The 12535-nt window shown below is 45.9% G+C and overlaps 1 protein-coding gene across 2 annotated transcripts; it reads left to right on the top strand.

Annotated features, from left to right (window-relative positions):
• Nucleotides 1-198: 198 nt before the first annotated feature.
• SIX4 (SIX homeobox 4) lies at nucleotides 199-11705 on the top strand. Of its 2 annotated transcripts, XM_023230064.1 has the most exons (4): nucleotides 199-285; nucleotides 494-1326; nucleotides 4102-4787; nucleotides 10380-11705. In XM_023230064.1, the coding sequence occupies exons 1-4, from the start codon at nucleotides 283-285 to the stop codon at nucleotides 11174-11176; spliced, it is 2319 nt and encodes a 772-aa protein (XP_023085832.1). In that variant the 5' UTR covers nucleotides 199-282; the 3' UTR covers nucleotides 11177-11705. The 2 variants fall into 2 exon arrangements, with proteins under 2 accessions (XP_023085832.1, XP_023085822.1); XM_023230054.1 differs by lacking the exon at nucleotides 199-285 and having other exon boundaries at nucleotides 467-1326.
• The last annotated feature ends 830 nt before the right edge of the window (nucleotides 11706-12535 follow it).

A 12535-nucleotide genomic window follows, 5' to 3' on the forward strand; every position in this document is an offset into this window, starting at 1 on the left:
GCAGCGTGGTTTGGAAAGAATGTCGGTGTTTTCCTTCAGGTATAGGTGCCTGGGGGTCAGGGGGAGAGGGAAAGGCAAGGGGTGGAGTGGGAGGCGGGTGATCGACAGGGATAGAAACGGTGTCTCCTCCTCCCCCTGAATGCGAAATAGCCAATGAGGTGGCTCGGCCGGGCCGGCCCGGCCGCCACTGCCATATAGTATGCAGCAACCGGAGGAGTCACGTTGGGGGAACGGCAGAAAGCAGCTATCCGTTTACACTACTTTGCTCTAGCAGCTATCTTAATGGTGACTGCGTGGCCGGGGGGAAACCTGATCGGCCAGATCCAGCCGAAACCAGGAGGGAGGGAGTGGGCTTTCCGGAGGGGGAGAGGAGGGAGGGAGACGAAGAAGGAGGAGTAAGAGAGGGGGAAAGAAAGAGGAAAAGAGTGCGAGGGAGTGAGGGAGGGAGGAAAATAAACAACAAAAAATGTCCTCTTCCTCCCCCACCGGGCAGATCGCAAGTGCGGCGGACATCAAGCAGGAGAATGGGATGGAAAGCGCCTCGGAAGGGCAGGAGGCGCACCGAGAAGTGGCGGGGGGCGCGGCGGTGGGGCTGAGCCCCCCGGCTCCAGCCCCTTTTCCCCTGGAGCCGGGGGACGCCGCGACCGCTGCCGCCAGGGTGAGCGGAGAGGAAGGGGCAGTGGCGACGGCGGCGGCCGGAGCGGCGGCGGATCAGGTACAACTCCACTCGGAACTTCTGGGCAGGCACCACCACGCTGCCGCCGCCGCGCAGACCCCGCTGGCCTTCTCGCCCGACCACGTCGCCTGCGTGTGCGAGGCACTGCAGCAGGGGGGCAACCTGGACCGCCTGGCCCGGTTCCTGTGGTCCCTGCCCCAGAGCGACCTGCTACGTGGCAACGAGAGCCTGCTGAAGGCGCGGGCGCTCGTGGCCTTCCACCAGGGCATCTACCCCGAGCTCTACAGCATCCTCGAGAGCCACAGCTTCGAGTCGGCCAACCACCCGCTGCTGCAGCAGCTCTGGTACAAGGCGCGCTACACCGAGGCCGAGCGAGCCCGCGGCCGGCCGCTAGGAGCCGTGGACAAGTACCGGCTGCGCAGGAAATTCCCCCTGCCCCGCACCATCTGGGACGGCGAGGAGACGGTGTATTGTTTCAAGGAGAAGTCGCGCAACGCGCTCAAGGAGCTCTACAAGCAGAATCGCTACCCTTCGCCCGCCGAGAAGCGGCACCTGGCCAAGATCACCGGCCTCTCCCTCACCCAGGTCAGCAACTGGTTCAAGAACCGCCGGCAGCGCGATCGGAACCCCTCCGAGACCCAGTCCAAAAGGTGAGCGCCAACTTTCCTCCTCCTCCCCCTTCCTCTCCCCCACCCCCTTCCCAGCTTTCTTTTCCTCCAAGTGCTCGCAAACATGGCGCTTACCTTCCCCACCAGCCTGGTCCGGCTGCCCACCTCTCCCCGCCCCCCACCTCGCTCCCTGCCGGCGGAGGTGGGGGGCGGCGGAGGCGAAGGGCGGGGGAACCTCCCTCCTTACCCTCCCCCTCTCCCCCCAGAAGTTTCTGGTCGCCCGCCTAGGTCTCAGTCCCCGCCCCCACCTCGGCTGGTCACTGCTGCCCGGCTTCCCACCCCCATCCAGCTGGCTTTGAAGTTGCCACCCTCTCCCCGCTTCTGGCTGGGCTAAGGAAGCGAGTGTGGACGCCGGCACCGTAGCTCTCCCTGCCGCCCGAGGCCCGCAGAGGTTGCCGGCGCCGGCCGGGGTCTGCACCTCCGCGGGGTCACACCGGGCCTGGCGCGCGCTTACGCTCCCGGATCCCCAGGGTTCAGCCGCCCCCCGTGCCTGCGTTGGAGGTCGCGGTGGTTGCTCTGGAGGGAAGAGAGTGTTGTGGGGCTGGCGGCGAAGAAGGGGTCTCGGAACGTCGAGGTTTCATGTGACAGAGTTAATCATTCACCCTGCCCCTGTGGTTCCCTTCGCGGCAGCGGCAACGTGGGGTGCTGGTGCAGCTCGGCTCTGTCATGTTTTGAAACCTGATTCTGAAGTCCTTAGGATCGGATTTCAGCGCAGCCGGGGTAGCAGGGCTGAAGGGCTGCTTCCTCCCTCGGCCCCCGAACGCTGCTTGACTCCCTCCCGGTACGGTAGTTACTGGTGGGGGGCAGGCTAGCTTACGGCGGGCGGCAGCAAAGGAGTGGGGGCGCTATTAGCGCCCCTCCTTGTGCTCCCACCCCACTGGGTTTGAGCTTTTTGCCTGGCAAGCTGTTTTCCCCCTCTGGTAGAAAATACCGGATTTTCCACCTCTTTTGTGCGTCCTCCCGAGTCAGACACTTGGTGTGTGCGTCTGTGTGTTTTGTTGGACGAAACAAAGTAAGGAGAAGGTCGCCTAAAGACCTGGTGTCTCCAGCCCCGCGGGGATAGGAGAGAAAGAATCCAAAAGCAGCTCGAAGGTTCTGCTCAGGGAAGCAATCTGGAAGCCGGGGATCCAGCCCGCCTGGGCCAGGTGAAGGTGATCACCCAGCACATTCCAGAGCCGGTCTCAGCCCGCCCTTGTCGCTTCTGGGCCCCTGTGGGGGTCCGACGACTTGGGCTCCGGCGTTCCTCGCCCAAGGCTGGGAGGCAGGCTCGGTGCCCTACTTGGCCCTCGCGGTAACCAAAACAAAACGTGCACCGGGATGTGCGTGCGCCTTCCGCAGATATGCGGAAAGGTCCAGAGAAGGCGCTTTGGTTACGCCGAAACACCTGCCCCGCGCCCACTAGAGGCCGCGGGTCCGGCGCTCGGGGACCAACGGAATCCGCAGGGCCGGGGCAGAGGGTGGGAAGGGGGCACCGCGAGCAGGCCAGCTGCCCCGCCGCCTCCGCTCGCGAGCTCGGCAGGCTCCCTGGGACTCCCCCACGCCCCACTGCCGGCTTCTCCGTCCCCCCCACCCCATAAACTCCACACCCCCGCCCCCGGCCCAGTTGCCTGGTTTAGGCCCCTCTCCGGATCTACCTCCCACCCGCACCCCCGGTGAGTCACCCTCGCAGACGGCGACGGCGGCTCAGCCTCAGCTCGTAAATCAAAGCGCTTTCTGCGTTCCTGGCCCCGCAGCCCAAAGCCCGGGTAATCCCCTACCCTCGGCATGAAAGCGAACCGACCGCGGGGCACTGCGGGGATGTCGGATCCTCTGCTGGGCCAAGTCCCGCCGCGCTTCCAAAACGCCTCTGTTCTGCTCTCCTTTGCTGTCCCTCCCAGCCTCAGACCAAATGGGAAACCCCCGCCACTACCCACCCCCCAACCCCGATTTGGTATTTCTCCCAAGTCAGAGAGCTGAGGAACAGGGCCCTGCGTGGAACAGAGGGACCAAGGACGTTGGGGAAGAGGTCTAAAGTTAAAAGGCCTCTGAGTGACCCACACCCTTTCCCTCCCACCTCACCAGGGCACTGGATGGTGTTTGTTAAATAGGCCCCTTTGGCTTCCTTTGGATTCAAAGGCGACTGCACGTAACTGTTCTTGGGTTGAAAGTGCCTTTTCCTACAACAAGGACAGCCACTTTGTTGAATGAGAGAGTTGTCAGTCTGGTGGAGTAGAAGTTTGGGAGCAGGTGAGAAAACGATCTCTTGTTAACTAACTGACCAAAAAAGAAAAGCTGAACACTTCCCACCTCCTGCTCCTTTGGCAGTTTCATTTACCTCCAAGATAACACTAATCTGAATTGGTTTGAGGGGAGGGGAAGGAGTTCCTAAACAGGAAAGACTGACCACCTCATCTAAGGCGTTTTTTTCTATGGTGTCAGTAGCAGCATATGTAACAGTAAGGAATAGCACTTCTGCACTGTAAAATCAAATATACTCTTCTGTAATGCTGAATTTACATCTTCCAGATCTCTGGACTTTCCCTGAATTTATTGTTATTTTAAATGATTGGGATCTGAGAGTTTATCTTCCCAGATTCTCTGGCTGGTCAGAATCTGCTGAAAGGCCTCTTAGTTTAAATAGGACTAGCAGACATCCTGCTGTGCTTTCCTTAAATACTGCCTTTAATGGATTTAGAAGCTGGTTTTCCAAACAAGTGGCACTATGTAGAATGTCATCCCCCTGACCTTCTGAACATCTTGATTTCCCCCTCCATACAGTGAGTCAGATGGCAACCCCAGCACTGAAGATGAATCCAGCAAGGGACATGAGGATTTATCTCCTCACCCACTCTCCAGTTCATCTGATGGCATCACCAACCTCAGCCTTTCCAGTCATATGGAGCCAGTATATATGCAACAAATTGGAAATGCTAAGATATCATTAAGCTCTTCTGGAGTTCTGTTGAATGGAAGCTTGGTACCTGCAAGTACTTCACCTGTCTTCCTTAATGGAAATTCTTTTATTCAGGGACCCGGTGGAGTTATCCTTAATGGATTAAATGTGGGAAATACACAGGCAGTGGCACTGAACCCACCAAAAATGTCATCAAACATTGTGAGCAATGGTGTATCCATGACTGACATACTGGGGTCTACCTCCCAGGATGTGAAGGAATTCAAAGTCCTCCCAAGTTCTGCTAACTCAGCAGCCACCACGTCCTACAGCCCCAGTGTCCCTGTCTCATTCCCAGGCCTGATACCCAGCAATGAGGTGAAAAGAGAAGGCATTCAAACAGTGGCTTCCCAAGATGGGGGTTCTGTAGTGACTTTTACTACACCAGTGCAAATTAACCAGTATGGCATTGTCCAGATCCCCAATTCCGGCACAAACAGCCAGTTCCTTAATGGGAGCATTGGATTCTCTCCACTGCAGCTGCCCGCTGTGTCCGTGGCAGCTTCACAAGGTAACAATCTCATTTGGTACCTTAATGCACCAGCAAATGTGTTCATCAGTTGCTGTAAGTGACGCATTTGGTGATAGCTATAATTGATGTTTCTGTTCAGGTACCTTATTAGCTGCTGAAGTTATAGAATAGCCTTGATGTGATTCTCCTCTTTCACAATACCCATGTAATATCCAACTTGCTTTATTCCCTTGCATCATGAGGATGGGCTTTTATTTTACTAACAACTGAATGGAAAAATACAGTTCATAGCAAGTCCTGCCAGTTCTACAATTACAGAAATTGATAAGTCAATCAGTGCTTACAAAATAACTCACTGCTTGGCATTTTAATATTAAAAATTAATAAAATTGATAAGAACACAAAATTAGTCTAGCAGTTGGTAAGAATGCATACACTTTACCTAAGCATTATTTATTTGACCAAAAAATGTTTTAGAAGAACAAGCTAAAAAGACTGGATCAATTATGTTTGAATCCTGTTCCTCCTATAATGAAGACTGATAGACCTAAAAGAAAATCAGAGAAATATGCCATTGGATTTCTATTGCTCAGCATATATACTCACCCCCTAAATGTGTGGGTTTATTTATGAAGATAATAATAAGCCTTATTTTATAGGTTTGTGGCTTTACTAACAGCAATCTTCCAGAGAAAGCACTTAAATTCAGGAAAATTGAGGCTGATATATTAGTTCTTCACTGACTTCAAGCAAGCCTGGATCCTCTATGTCATTTTCTCTTTAAAGAAATAGAAATGGTTAGAATTTGGCAGTGGAGTTTGCATAATCCCTTGAATTCAGGGGTGGTAGATGTTAATGCATGTTTGTCTTCTTGTAGGCACATCTGAAAATCCAGATTTTTACAAAACCAAAGTAGTAATTGTTGGCTTTAAAAGTCTGCTTCCTATAAGATGGTTTTACGCCCCTGCAAAAAAAATCAGTTTATGCACAACTGTCTTGTTACCACAACTATGGTCTTTGTCAGCTTATTGAAGGAATTAATGGAAAAATTGTTCTAAATTTCATTCTGTATGTTTGCATTTCTTTAGGCAAAATGGTAGTAAAACAAGACAGTCCTGCAGCATACTATTCAGTTCATCATTGTTCCAAGTTATGGAAAGAGTTAAGCTAAGTTACTATCCAACATAGGGCAAAAATATGAAAACCACAGGGAAAGCCAAAATGCTTAGTTTGATAATAATTTAATGTGGATCTAACACCTTTTCTCTCGTTTGGAAAATTTCCAAACAGGTCACATTTTAAAGGCAGCAAATTTGAGCAGAAAGAATAAGTTATATATGTTGGGGCAGGAGAAAAGCAGAAATACTTTTAATTGTGTAATCTAGAAGATCACTGCCATAGAAAATTCTTATGAACTAATAGCTAAGTTTTTTAATGGAACATTTAATAGTAATAAGAATAGCATTTTCAGTTAAAATAACTAAGATCAAATGACAAGACTGTCAATCCTTAGACCGTCTGGGTGAGTTGAAGGATAAGTTTAACCAGATAAGTTTAATCCAGCAAGCAACATCTCTACATGGTAGTTAGGTATTGAGGTTCTCAACATAGCATTTTGGGGTTTCAGTTTTTTCTCACAGATACGGAGCCATTCTTTAAAATGTCTAGACAAGATAGATTTATCTTTCTATAGTTGGGATTTATGTGGAAAAGTAGAATATCTACATCTTTTACTCACTTTACAGTCTGAGCAACTAAGATGATGATGATGATAATGATGATGATGATCTTTTTTTTTTTTTTTAGGCAGAGAGTCATTTTGTCAGCCAGGCTGGAATACAGTGTCGTGATCTTGGCTCACTGCAACCTCCGCCTCCCGGGTTCAAATGATTATCCTGCCTCAACCTCCCTAGTAGCTGGGACTACAGGCGTGCATCACCATGCCTGGCTAATCTTTGTATGTTTAACAGAGACAGGGTTTGGCCACGTTGGCCAGGCTGGTCTTGAACTCCTGTGATCTGCTCACCTCAGCCTCCCAAAGTGCTGGGATTACAGGCATGAGCCACAGCGCCCGGCCTGATTTTTTTCTTATCATTACAAAGTAATGCTTTGTACCTATATAGTTTTTCAGTTGGATTTTTTATCTTAAAATTATTTTTCAATTTTTACTTCAGTTGTAGTTATGCTCAAAAATCAAATTTTAGATCAAATCCTCTTTTCTTTTATATATGTTATAATTTTTACAAATTCAGAAGTATTTATATTCGGTAGCAGTTGGGGAAAATGTTGCATGTAATTATGCTATTTATGGCTCTATAAAAAGATAACTAATCATTTTGTTCATGCATACACTGGCAAACAATTTCATAAACACACACACACACAACAAACTAAACATCTATTTGAGATGTTTTTTGCCACAAATCAGCTGCCTACAAGAATTTTAGAGGCCAGGCACGGTGGCTCACACCTGTAATCCCAGCACTTTGGGAGGCTGAGGCGGGTGGATCACCTGAGGTCAGGAGTTCGAGACCAGCTTAACTAACACGGTGAAATCCCGTCTCTACTAAAAATAAAAAAATTAGCCGGGCATGGTGGCACATGCCTGTAATCCCAGCTACTCAGGATGTTGAGGCAGGAGAATCGCTTGAACCCTGGAGGTGGTGGTTGCAGTGAGCTGAGATCATGCCACTGCACTCCAGCCTAGGCAACAAGAGCAAAACCCCGTATCTAAAAATAAATAAATAAAAAATAAAAATAAGAATTTAAAAGCATACTTAAGTTGAAGTCAGTGCTTTCAAATAAAAGTAGTTTTTTCATATGTGTGGTCTGAAACAGAAATGTATGTTAGGGAATAACTGAAACATACCTAGAAGTGTTTTTCTTAACACCAGTATTTCTGTGATTAAACTTTCTAGTTAAATGTTTTAAAAGGGTTCACATACAGTGTTTTCCTTTTACTTGAAGACATTCCTTTGCATTAAAAATACTTGGAAGACATAAACAGCCCTGTGGCACTGATTTATCGATAGAGGTGATAATATAATCACAATATTCTAATACTTCAGGAAGGAAGATGTTTTCAGTGAATTAATTACCTTTAACATTGGGCTGCTCTCTCAAAAAAGTACTTTACTGAAGCCAGATGTGGTGTCACACCTGTAATTCCAACACTTTGGGAGTCTGAGGCAGGAGGATCACTTGAGCCCAGGAATTCCAGACCAGCCTGGGCAATATAGTGAGACCTCATCTCTACAAAAAAGTTTTTTTAAAATTGACCAGGCGTGGTGGCTCGTGCCTGTAATCCCAGCACTTTGGGAGGCCGAGGTGGGTGGATCACGAAGTCGAGAGTTCGAGACCAGCCTGACCAACATGGTGAAACCCCGTCTCTACTAAAAATACAAAAATTAGCCAGGCTTGATGGTGCTTGCCTGTAATCCCAGCTACTCAGGAGGCTGAGTCAGGAGAATTGCTTGAACCCAGGAAGCGGAGGTTGCAGTGAGCCAAGATTGCGCCTCTGCACTCCAGCCTGGGTGACAGAGCGAGACTCCGTCTCAAAAAAAAAAAAAATTTTTTTTTTTAATTAGCTAGGCATGGTAGTGCGTGCCTGTAGTCCTAGCTACTTGGGAGGCTGAGGTGGGAGGGATTGCTTGGGCCCAGGAGATGGAGGCTGCAGTGAGCCACGTTCACATAATCCTAGCACTTTGGGAGGCCAAGGCTGGCAGATCACTTGAACTCAGGAGTTCGAGAACAGCCTGGCCAACATGGTAAAACCTGGTCTCTACTACAAATACAAAAATTAGACAGGCATGGTGACGTGCGTCTGTAATCCCAGCTACTCAGAGGTTGAGGCAGGAGAATTACCTGGGAGGCAGAGGTTGCAGTGAGCAGAAGTCGCACCACTGCACTCCAGCCTGGGTGACAGAGCAAGACTGTGTCTCAAAAAAAAAAGTTTACTGAACATCTAATTCAAGATGAGGATAAACGGCCCACCTATCACAAAAGTCCCCCCAAATCCACCTTTCCTTCAGTGACCATATTGGAGGTCCTAGATTATCTAATTGCCATCATCTCATGCCTATGTAATGAATCAGGAAAAAAAGGGTTTTATTTGATGGTAGCAGGGGGTCTAATTCATCTACATTGTCTGAGTGATCTGATTTGAACATCTCAGCTTTCTACTTAACATTTCTTTTTCTACTTCTGGTCTCCATAGACCATTATAGTAAGAGCCTCAAAAGATACAAACCTTTTAGAGAAGCATTAGCTCTGATCCTTTATGTTAATCTGTATTTTAAAAAGCACATTTCATATTACCATTAATTGTTCCCATTACTACAACACTGAAAATTCAGAACTGGCACAACAAAAGGCAAAAATAGCTTTTGAATGTTTTGTTGACTTGACATTACTTTATGGCTAGTTTGGTGAAAGTTTGCAACTTGTCTGTACAGGTTTATATGGTTAAGTTTTAAGCCCCAGGTAATTCATTTTATGTGGTATGTTCTACACTGCCATTTATTTATATTTTATGTCAGTTACTGAGCAGTCAGTCCTGAATGAAGGCATTTCATTTTGCATTTGTGTTTTCTAATTCTAACTGGCAGAGCTAGCAATAACTATCAACTAATTGAGAGATGTCAAGTTACTAGTGATGAAACAGAAACTTGACTGAATCAGAACCTGGAAAAGATTTTTTTTTTTTTTTTCCCACACTTGGCTTCTAACTAGTAGTTCTCAATCCCCCTTGGTCATCAGAATTACTTGGGAAGGTGGGTACTCTAGAAGCCCAATCCCCACCATTACTCAATATACCCGTGTAACAAACATGCACACATGCCCCCTGAATCTAATTTTTTTTTTTTTTAAAGAAAGAGAAATAGGCCGGGCGCTGTGGCTTGTGCCTGTAATCCCAGCACTTTGGGAGGCTGAGGTGGGTGGATCACAAGGTCAAAGGATGGGGACTATCCTGACCAACCTGGTGAAACCCCGTCTCTACTAAAAATACAAAAATTAGCTGGATGTGGTGGCACATTCCTGTAGTCACAGCTACTCGGGAGGCTGAGGCAAGAGAGTCGCTTGAACCCAGGAGGCAGAGGTTGCAATGAGCTGAGATTGCTCCACTGCACTCCAGCCTGGCGACAGAGTGAGACTCTGTCTCAAAAAAAAAGAAAAGAAATAATAAGCAACAGAACCTTTAACATGTTCTATCCTCAAGACCATTGGAGGTCATGAGACATAAAAAGTAAAGGTTTGGAAATCACTGTTTTCTAAGAAGCTGATGAAAGATGGGGAAACAGGCACACCTGCGACTCAGAAATGCAAGTAGTTTTTTTGGCTGTGTTATGGTTAAACATAAGATGTCTCTATACAAATATATATATATATATTTACCTGGAGAGGTAAAAACAGATGTTCTAAGATGTACTAAGTTATACTTTCAAGGAGTAGAGCCTGGGAATCTGTAGTTTTAAGTGCTCAAGGTAATTCTGAACCAGAATTGGACTAAATTACTGTATGGAAGTGTTGCTTCTTTATAGATACTGTAGCTGAGAAAAAACCATGTGTGTGTAACTTTTTTTCTTTCCCTGTCACTTCCATCAATGATAATCAGTACTTTATTTTTTCTAGGTAATATCTCAGTAAGTTCAAGCACTTCAGATGGGAGCACATTTACAAGTGAGTCTGCCACAGTTCAGCAAGGAAAGGTTTTCTTGAGCTCTCTTGCTCCCAGTGCAGTGGTATACACGGTTCCTAATACAAGCCAGACTATAGGATCTGTGAAACAGGAAGGCTTGGAGAGGAGCCTGGTATTTTCTCAGTTGATGCCTGTCAATCAGAATGCACAAGTAAATGCAAACCTGTCTTCTGAAAACATCTCGGGGAGTGGCCTCCATCCACTGGCCTCCTCATTAGTTAATGTATCTCCAACTCACAATTTTTCTCTCAGTCCCCCTACATTACTAAATCCCACTGAGCTAAACCATGACATTGCCGACAGCCAACCAATGTCTGCACCGGTGGCAAGCAAATCTACTGTGACATCTGTCAGCAACACTAACTATGCAACTCTTCAGAACTGCTCCCTTATTACTGGTCAAGACCTATTGTCAGTCCCTATGACTCAGGCTGCCCTTGGGGAAATAGTTCCTACAGCTGAAGATCAGGTAGGTCACCCCTCCCCAGCAGTACATCAGGATTTTGTCCAAGAACATCGTTTGGTTCTGCAATCGGTAGCTAACGTGAAAGAGAATTTCTTACCAAATTCTGAGAGCAAAGCAACAAGTAGCTTAATGATGCTGGACTCTAAATCCAAGTATGTCTTAGATGGCATGGTTGATACTGTCTGTGAAGACCTGGAAACAGACAAAAAAGAACTTGCCAAGCTCCAGACTGTCCAGCTGGATGAAGACATGCAAGACTTATAAACTCTATTTCCTCCTCACCTCGTTTTGGCATCAGCGGCAAATCTTTTCATGAAGGCCCAAGGACACAAAACATTTTCCCATTTAAAGGAAAACACTCTAGTTTTGCAAGTATATGCATACAAGAGACTTTAGATTGATCTGCATGAAGATCACAGTTAAGTATACAGAAGTAGAACTGCATTATTGCAGCCTTTTTGTTCACTTATAAATGTTCTCTTTTAAATAGATGGAGACAAAGGAACAAGGTGAAATGTATCAAGTCAAAGTGAATCATTTGGTTGACTCTATAATTCTAAGGTCAAAATGGAACTTGATAGTTTTTTAAATTAAAAAATGTGTACACCTAACATAGAAAATTAAAGATAGCTGCAGACCATTAGAAATAATACAATTGTTTTTGTTTACTTTTACTCCATGGGCATTGAAAAGGTTAAGAAACATAAATGGTACATATTTTTAAAGTTAAGTAGCATGCATAGATATATGCACACACACCTCTTTTTCAGCATTTTTTGAGAAAGTCTTGGGTTAAGTCTCAACACATTTCCAAATGTGATTTCTAATAGCTCAGTGTGGCTGAGAAAGTGCGGAACTCCACTAAAAACTCTGAAACTTCAGTATGAATGTAAATATATCAGTTCTGTAAGCAGGATTTGAGTAATTACAGTGAATTTTATTTATACTATATATGTTTCTCTTCAGGCGCTATGAACTGAAAAATATGTTTTCTTACTGTTTAATTTATTTTTATTGTTTGAACAGGAAGTGAACATAGTTGTTTCCAACAAAGTTTTACTTTTTGTAGGATTTTTAAAATAATGATTTTTACCAGGAATCTATTAAGGTCAATATTAATAACACTGAAACAGGAAATCTAACTCCCAATATTGGAATTGTGGTACTTTTTTTCACATCCTTGTTCTTTAATTAGCAACTCTGATTCATTTAAATATGTTTTTTATAGAATTGTATGTGCCTTTTTACCTTGTGGCCTTTTTATTAGTAGTAAGGTACAGAAGTGTCAACAGAAGCACTGATGGTTCTTTTATACTATCTAACAGGGTTAATTTCACCACAAAATTGCTTTAAATCTGAAGAACTTAAGTTTCACTAAATATTATACATGGTATTTATCACACAAATGGATAAACAACTAATTATTGTTGATGCTTTACAAGGAAAATAAGTTATAAATACCATGTAAAATTGATTATACAGGCTGTGAAAAGCATTTTAAAGGAAAGAAAATATGTAAATTCTATCGAGCAAGACTCTGTACTATTGAAACGTGGTTCTAAAGGTTTTGGATCAATGGCTACACTCTGACACATGGCTGTTTTTTGGATCAGTGGCTACACT

The sequence above is a fragment of the Piliocolobus tephrosceles genome, chromosome 6, assembly GCF_002776525.5.
Source record: "Piliocolobus tephrosceles isolate RC106 chromosome 6, ASM277652v3, whole genome shotgun sequence".
In the NCBI taxonomy this organism is placed as follows: Eukaryota; Metazoa; Chordata; class Mammalia; order Primates; family Cercopithecidae; genus Piliocolobus; species Piliocolobus tephrosceles.

Coding starts and splice junctions, on each gene's coding strand:
- SIX4 (XM_023230054.1), top strand. CDS start 467: ATGTCCTCTTCCTCCCCCACCGGGCAGATCGCAAGTGCGGCGGACATC. Junction 1,327..4,101: donor TCCGAGACCCAGTCCAAAAG/GTGAGCGCCAAC, acceptor CCCTCCATACAG/TGAGTCAGATGGCAACCCCA. Junction 4,788..10,379: donor GTCCGTGGCAGCTTCACAAG/GTAACAATCTCA, acceptor TATTTTTTCTAG/GTAATATCTCAGTAAGTTCA.